The sequence below is a fragment of the Lithobates pipiens genome, unplaced genomic scaffold (genome assembly GCF_037356315.1).
Source record: "Lithobates pipiens isolate NorthernLeopardFrog02 unplaced genomic scaffold, aLitPip1_a1.2 Scaffold_3, whole genome shotgun sequence".
Taxonomy (NCBI): Eukaryota; Metazoa; Chordata; class Amphibia; order Anura; family Ranidae; genus Lithobates; species Lithobates pipiens.
The window spans coordinates 242,841,391-242,857,308 of NW_027507790.1; the positions used below are offsets into that span (position 1 = coordinate 242,841,391).

The 15,918-nt window shown below is 43.9% G+C and overlaps 1 protein-coding gene across 15 annotated transcripts in view; it reads left to right on the forward strand.

Annotated features, from left to right (window-relative positions):
- TCF4 (transcription factor 4) overlaps positions 1-15,918 on the forward strand; it is a 623,095-nt gene that overhangs the window by 167,705 nt on the left and 439,472 nt on the right. For 12 of the 15 annotated variants that reach the window (XM_077462970.1, XM_077462965.1, XM_077462972.1 and 9 more), the window contains one exon: positions 4,188-4,247. The exons of the other annotated variants lie outside the window; for them this stretch is intronic. In XM_077462970.1, coding sequence (XP_077319096.1) covers positions 4,188-4,247 — 60 coding nt within the window. The remainder of the gene's footprint in view (positions 1-4,187; positions 4,248-15,918) is intronic. 15 annotated transcript variants of the gene reach the window in all.

Here is a 15,918-nt window from a genome sequence, read left to right on the forward strand (position 1 = left end):
GCCTTTTCTGCCATAATTTTGTTTACGTGTAACGAGCAGTATTTTTTGCTAGAAGATCTCTTAGAACCCTCAAATGTTATATATATTTTTAAAGCAGAGGCCTTAGAGAATAGGCTGGTAGATGTTGCAATATTTTTATGTCACACGGCATTTGCACAACGGTTTTCCAAATGCAATTTTTTAAATTTGAATGCAAAAAAAAAAAACACCATACATAACCCAATTTGTTTTGTAAAATATAAAAGATGATGTTACGCTTAGTAAATAAATATCATACATGTCAGGCCTTAAAATTGCGCACACGCGTGCAAAGGCGATGAACAATGTAGATTTTACTATCCGTAGATTATGTTTTTAAAGCCTTTACTGGTTACCACTTTAGATTCACAGAGGAGGTCTGGTGCAAGGATGGTCTGACATTCATGCTCATACCTCACGTGTGGGACTGTTTGTGTGTGTGTGGGACCAACGTACAAACCTTTTTTATTTTTACACTGTTGCTTTAAATTGCTTCTTTTTTTTTTAATGGCTCTAATGTAAGCATCCCTTGTTACAGCAAAAGGCAGTGACAGGTACCCTTTATGGAGAGATCTAGTGTCTATTAGACCTCAGATCCCTCCTCTGCCCTTAAAAGCATTTGATCACACCAAGATCAATGTGATCAAATGCTTTTCATTTTTAGAAATGGTGCAATTTACATCCAGGTAAACCGGAAGTGATGTCAGGCCATCGCTTCTGGGTTACTATATCAAAGAGCTACAGGATTCTGAGAATCACAATTTTTTTGCTTAGAATAAAGATCACAATTCTCTCACAATTCTCGTGGCATAACATCATCTTTCACATTATACAAAAAAATTGAGCTAAATTTACAGTGTATTTTTTTCCCAAAAAAATGCATTTGAAAGACTGCTGCACAAATACAGTGTGACATGAAATATTGCAACAACCACTATTTTATTCTCTAGGGTCTCTGCAAAATTTTATATATATATATATATATATATATATATATATATATATATATATATATATATATATATATATATATATTTATATATAAAATGTTTGGGGGTTCGAAGATTTTCTATCAAAAAATAATGATTTTAACTTAAACCAAGAAGTATCAGAAAAAGGTTTAGTCTTTAAAGTGGAGGGCCGGTTATAAAAAAAAAAAAAAAAAGTCAGCAGCTGCAAACACTGCAGCTGCTGACTTAATAAACACACTCACCTGTCCAGGGCGCCCGCGATGTCGGCCGCCCGAGGCCGACCCGTCCCTCGGCTCTCGGGTCCCGGCGCCACCATCCCTTGTAAGGGAAACAGGCAGCGGAGCCTTATGGCTTCACTGCCCGTTTCCTACTGCGCATGCGCGAGTCCCGCAGCTACTGCGCATGCGCGAGTCCCGCAGCGCTTTCTGAATGGGTCGCGCTGTGTTCTGGAACACACAGTTCCCAGAACACAGCGCGACTCATTACCCAGAAGACGCAGCGACGAAGACAGAAGACAGAAGATCTCCGCGGAGGAGGAAGAGGAAGATTAGGAGAAAGTGCCTAGCAACAGGCATTTCTGGTAAGTAAAAAAAAAAAAATTTTTTCATTTTTTTTTTTTTTTTAGATTTTTTGTAATTTTTAACATTTTTTTGTTTTTCAGGGTGGCCCTCCCCTTTAAAGTGGAGTTCCAGGCTTATTAAAAGTCAGCAGCTACGGTAAAAAAAGTGTAGTTGCTGACTTTTAATAAACAGACACTTACCTGTTCCACGGTCCAGCGCTGCAGCCAAACGGGGTGTCCCTCCTCTCCGCCGGCGCCTCCATTGCCACTCTAGGCTCCCGGCCGTGACAGCTTTGGGCTTCACGGCCAGGCACGCATGGCGCATGCACTAGTCATGCTGCTCTCCCGGAGTGGATAGACAATCTCCTGGGACCTGTCACGTGTCCCAGGAGATCACCTAGAGGGAGGGGCCGCCTAAAGCGAAAGGAGGAGTCCCCTTGGCGATCCCTGGGCGGAAGGAGAAAGTGGGACAGGAAGCCCCCTCCTAACGAAGCCCCCAATCCCCCCCCAAAAAAAATTACATGCCAAATGTGGCACGTAAGGGGGCGAGGAGTGCTTAAAGCGGAAGTTCCATTTTTCAGTGGAACTCCGTTTTAAGTGTGTAAACTTCCCTCATTTACAGATCAAAGTTCATTCCCCTGATGTAAAGAACAAAAAGTTACAATGTTTATAGTTAGCTCGACAGCTGAGGAATGTTGTGAAAAGTGGAAAACTGCCTGTTTTTTTTTTTACAGCTGTCAGCTTGAGCAGAGACCTCTGCATAGAATCGGGAAAATGCTTTGTTAAGATCGCAAATTGTGATCTTGATTCTTAACAATTAATCATGCAGCTCTACTATATCATAGGGCCGAACAAAGCCGATCGAGTCTTTGTTCGGTTCTATGATCAGTGGGCTGGTTGATCGGGTGTCCCGGTGGAATGGGAAAACCTGATGAAGCTGTGGAAAGGGGGTGGCCTCTCTTGCTACTTGTAAAAGTAATCCAGCAGCTAGTTAGATGCTAGGATTGCTTTTACAAGAGAGCCAACCGTCAACACTAAAAAATGCTGCCGAGATGATACCTGCTCATCCCGGTATAACCACTTGAAATCCAGCGATGTATGAATATGACGCTGGTTGGTAAGTGGTTAACGTGGCAATCGGCACTCCCATTAGGATCTGTGTTCAGTATTTACAAAAAGGAGCTGAATGGTGTTTTAAGGGCTAGTTTACACTTATTTCAAAACATGGCTCCGGACACGCTTTGTTAAGGCTCTCTGAACGCCAGTCAAAGTCACTAAATGTCACTAAATAAAATGGTTAGCCAGCTTACAGTCCTGTTTATACCTTACTTTTGCTAGGTGCTTTGATGAGCCTTTGGTGGGGCTTCAGTGGAGCTTCAATGGGGCTTCGATGAGCCTTTGCGGTGCTTTTGTAGGACTTCGATGAGCCTTTGGTGGGGCTTCGCTGGAGCTTCAATGGGGCTTTGATGAGCCTTTGGTGGTGCTTTGGTAGGACTTCGATGAGGCTTTAGTAGAGCTTCAGTTGGACTTCAATGAGCCTTTGGTGGGGCTTCGGTGAGACTTCGTGGGGCTTCGATGAGGCTTCAGTGGGGCTTTAGTGTGGCTTCAAGCAAGTTTTGCCATAGCCTTCTATGGAGGTTTTGAAGACGCTTTGAAGCACCACTAAAGCTGCATTGAATATCATTTTTTAAGCAAAGCAAGACTGTAAACTAACCATTTTATTTAGTGGCAGGAGCTTTGACTAGCGTTCAGAGAGCTTTAACAAAGCCTGTCCAAAGCCTTGTTTTGAAGCAAGTGTAAACTACCCGTTAATGTGTGTTGAACCCGAAGCAAGTGTAAATGAGCCCTAAAAGCTTCAACAAAGCTTGCTGAAAGCTCTGCAAATTATTTGTCCAAGCTTGCTGGAAGAAGTATGCAGGTCAGGAGTTCTGACTTCCCCGGATGCATGATTGTTCCAGGGCTTTAACTTGAAAGTTATTGATGCTGAGCTCCAAGAAAAGGTCTACTTGCACCATTACCTCTCCTTTAAATTTAGTACCATATTGTATAGTATAATAATCTGTTGTATAGCAGTAGAATAGTCTTGCCTATATTTGTATTGCATGCGACTGTCCCAGCGTTTGTCATCAGCTGATGAGCCTGCGTCCTTGTCCATAACCTTCCCCTTGTCTCCTCTGCCCGGTCTCACTATAACACGGCTCAATATTCCATCTTGTTCCCCCCCCACCTTCCTTTTCCGCCACACTCCTAAGAACAAATGTGTCTGATCCCAAGGATGTTCTTAAAAGAGAAATTCGCAGAATTAGGCAGTTAAACATTACGGCACAACAGGGGATGCAGCTAAGCCACGTTATTTACACCATCTTTCAGCAAATCTTACAAGCTGACATTTTGCGAGGTCCGCAGGGTTCTGTGTGTAAATAATGCAGTCCTCCCCGCTGCCCGCCGTATTACAATATGGTTATAAAAGACGCGTGGCTGTCTTCCAACTTCCGTTGGTGGGAATGGTGACCAGGGGCTCGGTGCACTTCCTCAAGCGGTAGATCAGCTGGATGGTGAATTGCTGTTGTTTAATATTGCATTAGAAAAGTATTGTCAGTGCTACCTAATGACACTTGCTTCTTCCTTCTGCCCTTCAGAAGCTGTCATGCAGCGTGCAGGCGAGTGTGCATAGCCATCCACCCCGGAGGTGGCTGCATGTATGTTATCCCGCTTCTTTATCTTTGCTTTGTCTTATTTGCTGATTATTGCATATTTCATGTGGACCTGTCACTTACAAAATGCTGCAGAAGAAGAGGAGCAAGAAAAGGCAAAGTCTGCATACCCAATGAAGTCCTCTGTAATTCAATTCACATTTTCATCAGTTGAAAGCAACATTTTCAAATCTCAATTTGAACAGTTAAAGCTAAACTCCAGGCAGATATAAAGTTCCACATTTATTAATACATCATTTAATATGTTTTTTTATTAAATTAAGGCAGTCTAAATACCTGCATTTGCAATCCCCTATACTGCAGAGTTCAGACTAGGAAAGGGGAAAGAGGAACCAATCAGTTGTGGTTAAAGTGGAATTTCAACTTAAAGTGGTAGTAATCTCTGTTCTATCACTTGTACCTAAAAGCAAGCCTATAGTAAGGTTTACCTGTAGATACTGGGAATATCTCCTAAACTTGCACAGTTTAGGACAGCGGTAGGCAACCTCGGCCCTCTAGTTGTGTTGAAACTACAAATCCCATCATGCCTCTGCCTCTAGGAGTCATGCCTGTGATTGTCAGGGTCTGGCAATGTCTCATGGGACTTGTATTTTCAAAACAGCTGGAGGGACGAGGTTCATAGAAAGTACAGGCTGCCAACTCGACGGCTTCTCCATAGAAAATATTTATTTAAAGCGAAAGTAAACCCATCCATAAAACAGTTTCATTTCCGGCATGTGCCAGAAATGTAACGCTCCCATTGGTTGTGCTCTCAACCAAACTGTCAAACGATCCAATGGCTGGTGTCATAACTGATCACATGTGCAGCATCATGACACTTGTAGATTAAATAGAGTCAAAGATGGCAGCTTCCTTGGCTAAAAACAATAGGGGGGTTTACTTACACTTTAAGCATTACAGCAATAACATCATCCAAAAACGGACACGTTTCGGGCCTTAAGCCCCATGCACACTATCAGATTTTCTGCTGATTTATGTCTTCATATTTACCAAAACCATATAAAATGACATCAAACCTAAGGAGTTTCAATTTGTATGCAATCAGGCAGGCCCTTTTACTACATGATTTTGGTAAATCTGAGGACAAAAATCTGCAGAAAATCTGATAGTGTGTATGGGTCTTCAGGCCTTCATCAAAGGGCTGAGGTTGCCTACCCCTGGTTTGGGAGATAGTCAGAGTGCATGCAGCTGGTGACATTGCCAACACATGCGCTCTGAAGGCCCGGCATACAGTGCAGGACCTTCAGAGTCCATGCCGTAAACGGTGGCTCCTACGCACGCACATGTGTGTGGGGGGAGTGACGATATCGCGCCCCCAGCCATTCATGTAGCCGGACGAGAACCCGTAAGGAAGACTGGGTGAAGATGGAAGCCTTCTCAATGGTGACAGCGCGGCGCTTGAGGTCTTTGTTCTAAGGTAAGTCTCTCATAACATGCTAGTATGCGATGCACATTATGACATTGCCCTGCAGGGGATTTTTTTTCCATCCAATGCGGTTTACCACAACTTTAAGGGTTCTTCTACATGGGTGGACTCCGGCAGTGGATCCCCCTGCTCAGCGGGGCATCTGCCCGCTGATCCGCTGCTGAGCAGGAGGATGACAGGTCCGTGTCCACCCTGCTCAGCCTGCTTTCCTCTATGGGGGTTTGGATGTAAACAGACCACTTGTCTGTTTATATCTGACTGTCATCCGGTCTACCAGACAGGAGGGGAACGGATTCCCCATCTGTCTGTTTTTAGCGGACAGGATCCGATGTCGGCGGGTGTAAACATGGTCTGTTTACATCCACTGTTCCATAGAGGGCAATGGATGGCTTGATCGGGTCGACTTAAAAACTGACAGGCGGGCCATATTCGTCTGCCCATGTGAATGGTGCCTAACCCTCGCTACTCTTAAAACTGTCCCCTCACTCCTCCTGATACCTATACTGACTAACCTGTGTAAGAAAGATGAATAATTGTGAAGTGGAAGGAAAATGAGAAATGGTTTTCCACATGTTTTACAACTAAATCTGTGAAAAGTGTGGCCTCCATTTATATTCAGCCCTCTTTACTCTGATACCCCTAACGATAATCAAATGAATGCCTTCAGAAGTCACCAAATTAGTAAATAGAGTCCACCTGTGTGTAATTTAATCTCAGTATAAATACAGCTGTTCTGTGAAGCCCTCAGATGTTTGTTAGAGAACCTTAGTGAACAAACAGCATCATGAAGGCTAAGAAACACACCAGACAGGTCAGGGATAAAGTTGTGGAGAAGTTTAAAGCAGTTTAAAGCTTTGAACATCTCACGGAGCACTGTTCAATCCATCATTTGAAAATGGAAAGAGTATGGAACAACTGCAAACCTACCAAGACATGGCCGTCCCCCTAAACTGACAGGCCGGACAAGGAGAGAATTAATCAGAGAAGCAGCCAAGAGGCCCATGGGAACTCTGGAGGAGCTGCAGAGATCCACAGCTCAGGTGGGAGAATCTGTCCACAGGACAACTATTAGCCATGCACCCAACAAATCTGGCCTTTATGGAAGAGTGGCAAGAAGAAAGCCATTAGAAGTCCCATTTTGCAGTTTGCGAGAAGCCATGTGGGGGACACAGCAAACATGTAGAAGAAGGTGCTCTGGTCAGATGAAGCTACAATTTAACGTTTTGGACTAAAAGCGAAACACTATGTGTGGCAGAAAACTAACACTGCGCATCCCCCTGAACACACCATCCCCACCGTAAAACATGGTGGTGGCAGCATCATGTTGTGGGGATGCTTTTCTTCAGCAGGGACAGGGAAGCTGGTCAGCATTGATGGGAAGATGGATGGAGCCAAATACAGGACAATCTTAGAAGAAAACCTGTTATGCCGCGTACACACATCGGGAAATGTTTGATGTGAGCTTGTTGTCAGAAAGTCCAACCGTGTGTATGATCCATCGAATATTTGCTGTCAGATTTTCCACATACAAATGTTTGAGAGCAGGTTCTCAAATTTTACAACAACAAAACTCGTTGTCGGCAAGTCCGATCATGTGTACACAAGTCCGTCTCACAAAAGTTCACGCATGCTCTGAATTAAGCAGAAGGCTATTGAACTGGCTATTTGAACTTCCCTTTTCTCGGCTCATACGTCTTATACCTCACCATGTTCTCATGTTTGTAATTTTGGGCCAACATTTGTGTGACCGTCTGTATGCAAGGCAAGTTTAAGCCAACATCCTTTGGAAAAAAATCCATGGTTTTGTTGTCGGAAAATCCTATCGTGTGTACAGGGCTTAAGGGTCTGCAAAAGACTTGAGAATGGAGCGGAGGTTTACCTTCCAGCAAGACAACAACCCTAAACATACAACTAGAGCTACAATGTAATGGTTTAGATCAAAGCATATTCATGTGTTAGAATGGCCCAGTCAAAGTCCAGACCTAAATACAATTGAGAATCTGTGGCAAGGCTTAAAAATTGCTGTTCACAGACGCTCTCCATCCAATCTGACAGAGCTTGAGCTATTTTTCAAAGAAGAATGGGCCAAAATGTCACTCTCTAGATGTGCAACGCTGGTAGAGACACATACCCAAAAAGACTTGCAGGTGTAATTGCAGCGAAAGGTGGTTCTACAAAGTATGGACTCAGGGGGCGCTATACAAATGCAGGCCTACTTTTCACATATTTATTTGTAAAAAAATGTTGAAAGCCATTTATCATTTTCCTTCCACTTCACAATTATGTGCCACTTTGTGTTGGTCTATCACATAAAATCCCAACATTTGGTTGTAACGTGACAAAATGCAGTGGAGAGGAGGGAGCGCCGATACAGGATTGGCACTTGAAGCCTATAGGTGAAGTCACCACTCCAGACTTTACCAGCTGTTACTGGAGCGCTCTCTACCCTTCCCTGTAGCTGCCACTGGCTGACAAGGGGGAGATCTCATGACCGGACCAGAACAGCCTCAAAATAGGTATGTTTACAGATATTTCTTACACAGGTTAGTAAGCATAGACATTAGGAGGGAGGAGGGGCAGTAGTAGTTATCTCCGAATTCCACTTTAATATTCAGATGGATTTCTAACTTTGTTGAGCCAGTCTTTTAATTCACACACTACATAGCCAGACATGACACCACAAATTTTCTATTTCAACTCTACAATTACCTGCGTAAACCTGGAAGCTGATTGGTTTCTATGCAGAGCTGCTCCAGATTTTGCACTCTCCAGTTTTAGTAAATCAACCCCATAGTATGTCTCTTCTGCATTAAAACTCCTTAAAGAGGAAGTAAAGGGAAAAAAATAAAAAAAACACACCCTGCAAGGCAAAGGCATAATGAGCTAGTATGCATAGCATACTAGCTCATTATGAATAACTTACCTGAGAACGAAGCCCCCGAAGTGGTCCTCCGTCTTCCTCTTTTCGTCGCTGCCATGGATCCCGGAGTGACTTCCGGGTCCCGCGGCTCCAGCGCTGTGATTCGCCGGAGCCGTGATGACGTCACTCCCGCGCATGCCCTTGGGAGCGGACACTGTCTTTGGGTAAAAATCTCCTAAACCGTATAGGTTTAGGAGATATTTCTTGGACCTACAGGTAAGCCTTAATCTAGCCTTATCTGTAGGTCAAAGTGGTTTGTAAGGGTTTACAACCTTAAGTGCCTGTTTGCCATTTTTTTTTCTTGCTAAAGATCCACTTAATTACCTAAGCGTTAACCTTCTATTTCAATGCCCACCATGGTTTTGAGTTGTCCAACAAGCTCATATATGTTTGATGGTTAGTTGTCTACCAAACATTTGGCCATATAGTGAAGATCAGGAAAAAATCTTACTTGCTTTGGCTCATGGACTCAAATTATTGAAGCAAGAGGATGAGGAGGTAAACTTTTCTGGACAGTTGGGACCTAGCCAGTTATAGCAGTCATCTGCAATTGAGTGCTTTGATGGTTGTAAGCCCTTGTACACACGGTCGGACATTCCGACAACCAAATCCGTCGGATTTTGTCTGACAGATTTTATCCGAAACTGTTGCATACACACGGTCGGACAAAGTTGTCAGAAAATCCGATCGTACTTAACGCAATGACGTTATTTCGTTAGGACGGGACTATATTCAGGCTAGTAGCCAATAGCTTTGGTCTAGGAATTTGATCTGAGCATGCGTGGAACTTTGTCTGATCGGAATTCTCTACACATGATCGGACAAAGTCCGATCGGATCATGTTGTCGGAAAATTTTATAGCCCAGCTGGAAAACTTGGTCCGTCGGATACTCCGACGGAAACAGTCCGATGAAGCCCGCACACTGTCGGATTATCCGACAACACGGTCCTATCGAACATTGTCCATGGGAATGTCCGACCGTGTGTACAAGGGCTTAGGCCTTGAGACAAGGAGTGCTGAACCTGCAGTGGTAACGTGGACAACATTTCTGTCTATTTTCATCTAAAAGTAGCCTGGACTTTGGCACTTCCACTTTCATCTATATATGAGCCTTCTAGCCTGATAAAAAAAAATAAAACCTGACTTCCATTACCTGCCTTTTCTGCAGCAAGTGACAGCTCCACATTGATCTACTAAATCTTCATGTTTAAATGTTTCTGTGCATGCTTTTGTATACATGTTATGTTTTATTTTAGAATGCAAATACTAATAATAGAGATAAATTATTATTTTTTTCCAATAATGAAACATTGTCATTCTGCCATTTTTGTCTATGAGGAACTGAAAGTTTGTCTGTTATACTTTACTGTTTCCTATAAGTACCCAGGGGACTGGGAAAATTCTCCTGCAATGTTTCTGTCATATCAGTCTTTTTTTGTTTTTTTGTTTTTTACGTAGCAAGAAAAGTTCATTACCAAGTTCTTAGATTTCCTTTGGATGAAACTTTGAGTTTCATTCTGAAGCAAGACAAGTCCTTTTTTTAAAACAGCCTTTCTCAACCGTTTTACCCCAAAGAAACCCTTAAAATTATTTTCAGGTCTCGGGAATCCCTGCTAAAAATCCCTAATAATATATCTGTTAAAAAAAATACATTGATAAATATATTAAAAGAATTAATAATGTGAAATAGCTAGAGTATTTGAATGATTCAAGGTGAATTTGTAACACCCCCTGGCCTATATGATAAGATGATCTGCAGTGAAATTTTCAAAATAAAAATATTGGTGGTCAGTGGAGAAAAGCCTCCTTTCAACTGGTGGTCAGTGAAGGGGCCCTTGACGTTGTGGTCAGCAGGAGAGGCATTCTCTTACAAGGGTGGTCATTAAAAATTAATTTTTACAATTACATTGTACTTCCTTACAATTAAAGTCAGTGAGATAGGTGCCCCCTGACATCTACTGTCTGTGAGAGTTATGCCCCGTACACGCGATCGGATTTTCCGACAACAAATGTTGGCTGTGAGCTTGTTGGCGGAAAGTCCGACCGTGTGTATGCTCCATCGAACATTTTTTTGTCGGACTTTCTGCCAACAAATGCTGGTTAGCAGGTTCTCAAATTTTCCTCCAACAAATTTTTGTTCCAATCGTGTGTACACATGTCAAAAGTTCACGCATGCTAGGAATCAAGTATGAGCCGAAAGCGCTCGGTCTTGTAAAACTAGCGTTTAAAACTGAGATATCACGTATGTCTTGTATGTCACTACGTTCGTAATTGTTGGCCAACATTTGTGTGACCGTGTGTATGCAAGACAATTTGGAGCCAACAACCTTCGAACAAAAATCCACGGTTTTGTTGTTGGAAAGTCCGATCGTGTGTATGGGGTATAAGGCTCGGTTCACATATGAGCATACCACAGCGTGCTGGTTCACAGGTTTAGGTCTGGCTTCTTAAACTGGAGGCCAATTGAAAGACCATTTCATTGGTGATCTCTGGGAATATTGGCACCTAGCTAAAATGAAGTCTATGGTGCCCAGCCACTGGCACTTCAAGTTACGTTGGCCTGTTCAGATGGTAGGCCATTCAGCCGCTTCTTATGGAACCCCTACCTGAAGGAGCACTGGGATTCTATGGAGCCCTGGTTGAGAATGGCTGTTTTAAAGGATCACTACATGCAAGGTCTGCTTACTACATAGCCCATGCCTCTAGATCAGTGATGGTGAACCTTGGCACCCCAGATGTTTTGGAACTACATTTCCCATGATGCTCCACTACACTGCAGAGTGCCAGAGCATCATGGGAAATGTAGTTCCAAAACATCTGGGGTGCCAAGGTTCGCCATCACTGCTCTAGATTAACAAATACTAGGTTAAAAAGAAAATAAAAATTGAAAGAGATAAATGTAAAAATTGCTTGATTGAAATGTGTCAACCCTATTAACAATACTTCAGTCCACAAAATGGAAGCTTCTGCTTTTTTTTTTTTTTTTAACAGTTAAATTTTATTAAAGAAATAGCCAGTTACAATACATCATAACAGAGCATAATGATCGCAGATGCAACTGCCTGAGTGAACAATAGGGTAGCAACAGCGTTACAGACTCATACTATTAGGCATCTTGGTTGCGTATAAGCAGATTGACAGAGATCCCATTAAGCTAGGGAGCCCCTCCAAATATAGAAAAAAAAAAACTCTTAATAAAAAGCTTCTGCTGTATAGAACTTAAAGTTACACACTTTAAAAAAAAACTTGCCATGAGACAAATCCATAGGCAGTTATTAAAGAGAGGAGGGAACACTGACAACGACTAGGAGTTCCGTGAGAGGTGACATCAATGATAGGCTCCCATGTCCCAGCTGTTGTTGGTGACCCCTCCTCTCCCCTGCAGTCATTGCTCACTAAAGGATGGTTCAAACCAGAACGCGGTGCGGGAAACCCACATTCCATGCACATTTCGCACACCACATTCAAAGCGCACTGCGACTGCAGTCAGTGTTAAGGTAACGACACTCCAAATACAGGTCGCAAACACAGTGCATTTGCCTGCAACTGGATTGCATGGTACAGAAGTTTGCAGAGAGTTTCCAAAAGTAGTACATGCACTACTTCTGGTGCAGGGTAGTATGATTTGAGCCAATTCACAATGAATAGACTCAAATCACACTGCACTGAACAGCATCTGTTTTATACCGGAACTCTTAAGCCGCGTACACACAGTTGGATTTTCCGATGGGAAATGTTTGATGTGAGCTTGTTGTCGAAAAGTCCGACCATGTGTATGCTCCATCGAACATTTGCTGTCGGAATTTCCACCAGAGCAGGTTCTCAAATTTTCCAACAACAAAACTTGTCGGAAAGTCCGATTGTGTGTACACAAGTCCGTTGCACAAAAGTTCACGCATGCTCTGAATCAAGCAGAAGGAGCCGCACTGGCTATTGAACTTCCTTTTTCTCGGGTCATCATACGTGTTGTACGTCACCGCGTTCTCATATTCGGAATTTTTGGCCAACAACCTTCATAAAAAAATCCACGGTTTTGTTGTCGGAAAATCCGATGGTGTGATATATGTGGCCCTATGTAAACACAAAACTGTACTGAGAGCATACACCCTTCGCTCTGCCAGCACAGTTACCGGCGGGGACCAGAAAGCTCCCGATTCATTCTTGGGTTTAGGAGCTTTTCGATCATGTGACTGTAAGAGCCAATCACAGTGGTCACATGAATGCCTGCCTCCACCTCGCGGCATCTAGAAAGGCCGGGAGATGGTGGGGAGGGATTCATTCCACAAATAACAAATGCAATAATTTAGAGGTAGGATGAAAAGTTTAGTGTAACTTAACATTCTTATTGCTTAACTAGTTACTTACTGTACTGCGCCAAGTTGACGCCCCTGTGCGAATCGGCATCATTGAATGTCAGACACGTACACGCCAATTTGTGGCCGCGTGCGTACCGCCAGCCACCCATGATCGCTCCAGAGACAGGCAGAATGGGGATCTGTCGGTGTAAACAAACAGATCCCCATTCTGTCAGGGGAGGAGAGAGAGATCGTCTGTTCCTAGTGATTAGGATCAGCATTCTGTCTCCTCCTCCAGTCAGCCCAGCCCCCATACAGTTAGCAACACCTCCCAGAGATCACACTTAACCCCTTGATCGCCCCCTAGTGTTAACCCCTTTCCTGCCAGTGACATTTATACAGTATGCAGTGGCTATTTTTAGCTCTGATCACTGTATAAATGTCAATTGTCTCAAAATAGTGTCAGAAGTGTCCGATCTGTCTGCTGCAATGTTGCACTCCCGCTAAAAATCGCAGATCACCGCTGTTATTAGAAAAAAAAAATGCCATAAATCTATCCCTTATTTTGTAGCCACTATAACTTTTGCGCAAACCAATCAGTATACGCTTATTGTTTTTTTGTTTGTTTTTTAACAAAAATATATAGAAGAATACATATTGACCTAAACTGATGAAGAAATTTGTTTTTGTTTTTTTATATTATCTTTGGATATTTATTATAGCAAAAAGTAAAAAAAAGTTTTGTTTTTTTCAAAATTGTCTATCTTTTTTTGTTTATAGCAAAAAATAAAAGCCGCAGAGGTGATCAAATACCACCAAAAGAAAGCTCTATTCGTGGGAAAAAAAAAACATACATTTTGTTTGGGTACAATGTAGCATGACTGCGCAATTTTCAGTTAAAGCGAATGTGCCGTATCGCAAAAAATGGACTGGTCGTGAAGGGGGCAAACCTTCCGGTCCTTAAATGGTTAAATAGTACATTTTAGAGGTCTATATATCAGATCAAAAAGTAGGATAATTGAGGAGGAAAGAGGGACAAGAGTTATTTTGGTTTTGATCCAGGGATCCTTGGGAGGTAGGCAACCAGGAAGCTGGCTGGTACTTTTATTAAACTTTTATTCAATTTACAGTATGGGGTTGGGTTGCAGGTTTCTGGCTGCTTGAAGTTCAAACTATTCATAGTAATATAGCTGTGCTTTGAGATGAACCTGTGCTTTGGCAATGCAAGGCAAAGCAACAAGTTCAGTTTAATTCCAGTGAAAGGATATCCCTGTCAGGGAGGGTAGGGTCCCTTCTAGACTAAAATCCAACTGGGATGTAAACGAATTAGCAGGGAGCAAAGGGAAGGTATGTAAAATCAGTGTCAGGGGACAACATTAACGTAAAACTCTTCCTTTGCCTGCATGAGTTTATTTTAAGGGTTTTATTCATGGTTAAGCACACTGCTTACTAGTGTTCATCAAGGGAAAAGATGTTTACATTAATTGATCCTTACCCTATGTGTGCAACAAGTCTGGGGAGTTCAATGTTGATGGCCTCAGGTGCCAAGTGCTGGACCATATCATCCATCAACAGCAGTAATGCTGCATACACACGACCGGACTTTCTGGCAGACTAGGTCTGACGGAATCAGTCTGTCGGACAATCCGATCGTGTGTGGTATAATCCAGTCATTTTCTGTTTAAAAAATCTGACAGACCTAGAGATAGAACATGTTTCAAATCTGTCCAACGGACTCAATCCCTATCGGGAAAACCGTTTGTCTGTATGCTGGTCCAACGGACCAAATACGATGCAAGGGAAGCTATTGGCTACTAGCTATTGAACTTCCTTTTTTAGTGCCGTCTTACCTCATCACGTTCAAAACGAACAGACTTTCGAACGGACTTGTGCCGCATACACATGATCAAACAAGCGGGTGGAAAAGTCCGGCAAACTCAAGTCCGCCAGACAATCCCCCCGTGTGTAGCCTCTGGCATATTTTTTGACCGGAAAGTACGGCGGACTTAGAAAGAAGTTTTGCACTCCAATCTTCAATCCGGCCGTGTGTGCGCCAGTCTGCCGTACTTTTGAAATGAGCGGACTTTTCCCGCCCGGAGAAAAGTTTGCTCATTTGGAGCGGGTCTCCAGGTAGGCGGGGCCCGCGAAGGAGACGCCGCTTGCCCCGCCGCCTGGTATGAACTTAAAGGGGAACCCCAACCCCCAAAAAAAATCGGCGTGGGGGTCCCCCCCAAGTCCACAACAGACCCTTATCCGAGCACGCTACCCGGCCGGCCAGGAAAGGAGGGGCGAGCGAGCGCCCCCCCCCCTCCTGAGCCGTACCAGGCCGCGTGCCCTCAACATGGGGGGTGCCTTGGGGAAGGGGGGGCCGCGCGCCCCCCCCCCCACCCCAAAGCACCTTGTCCCCATGTTGATGAGGACAAGGGCCTCCGGGTCTGCGGGGGGGGGCTTATCGGAATCCGGGAGCCCCCTTTAATAAGGGGGCCCCCGGATCCCGGCCCCCCACCCTATGTGAATGAGTATGGGGTACAATGTACCCCTACCCATTCACCTGTAAAATAAAGTACAAAAAAAAAAACACAACACACAAGATAAAATAATTTATTGCACAGCTCCGGGGGTCTTCCGTCTTCGGGGATCTTCTCGCCGGACTCCTCCGCTATCTTCTTGTAGCTCTTTTACTAGCGGAGGAGCCCGGCATTCTTCTTCGTCGCTGCGGCCTCTTCTTCCGACTTCGGGGGTCTTGTCCCCCTCTTCGGTTCTTCCCCAAGGCACCCCCCATGTTGAGGGCACGCGGCATGGTACGGCTCAGGAGGGGGGACGCTCACTACCCCTCCTTTCCTGGCCGGCCGGGTAGCGTGCTCGGACAAGGGTCTGTTGTGGACTTTGGGGCTCGAAATGAGCGGACTTTGCTCCGCGTGTGTGGGCATGTCCGTTCATTTCAAAAGTAGGGCGGATAGTACGGCGGACTTAGTACGCCGCATTAGTCCGCTGAAAAAGTGCCGTGTGTGGGC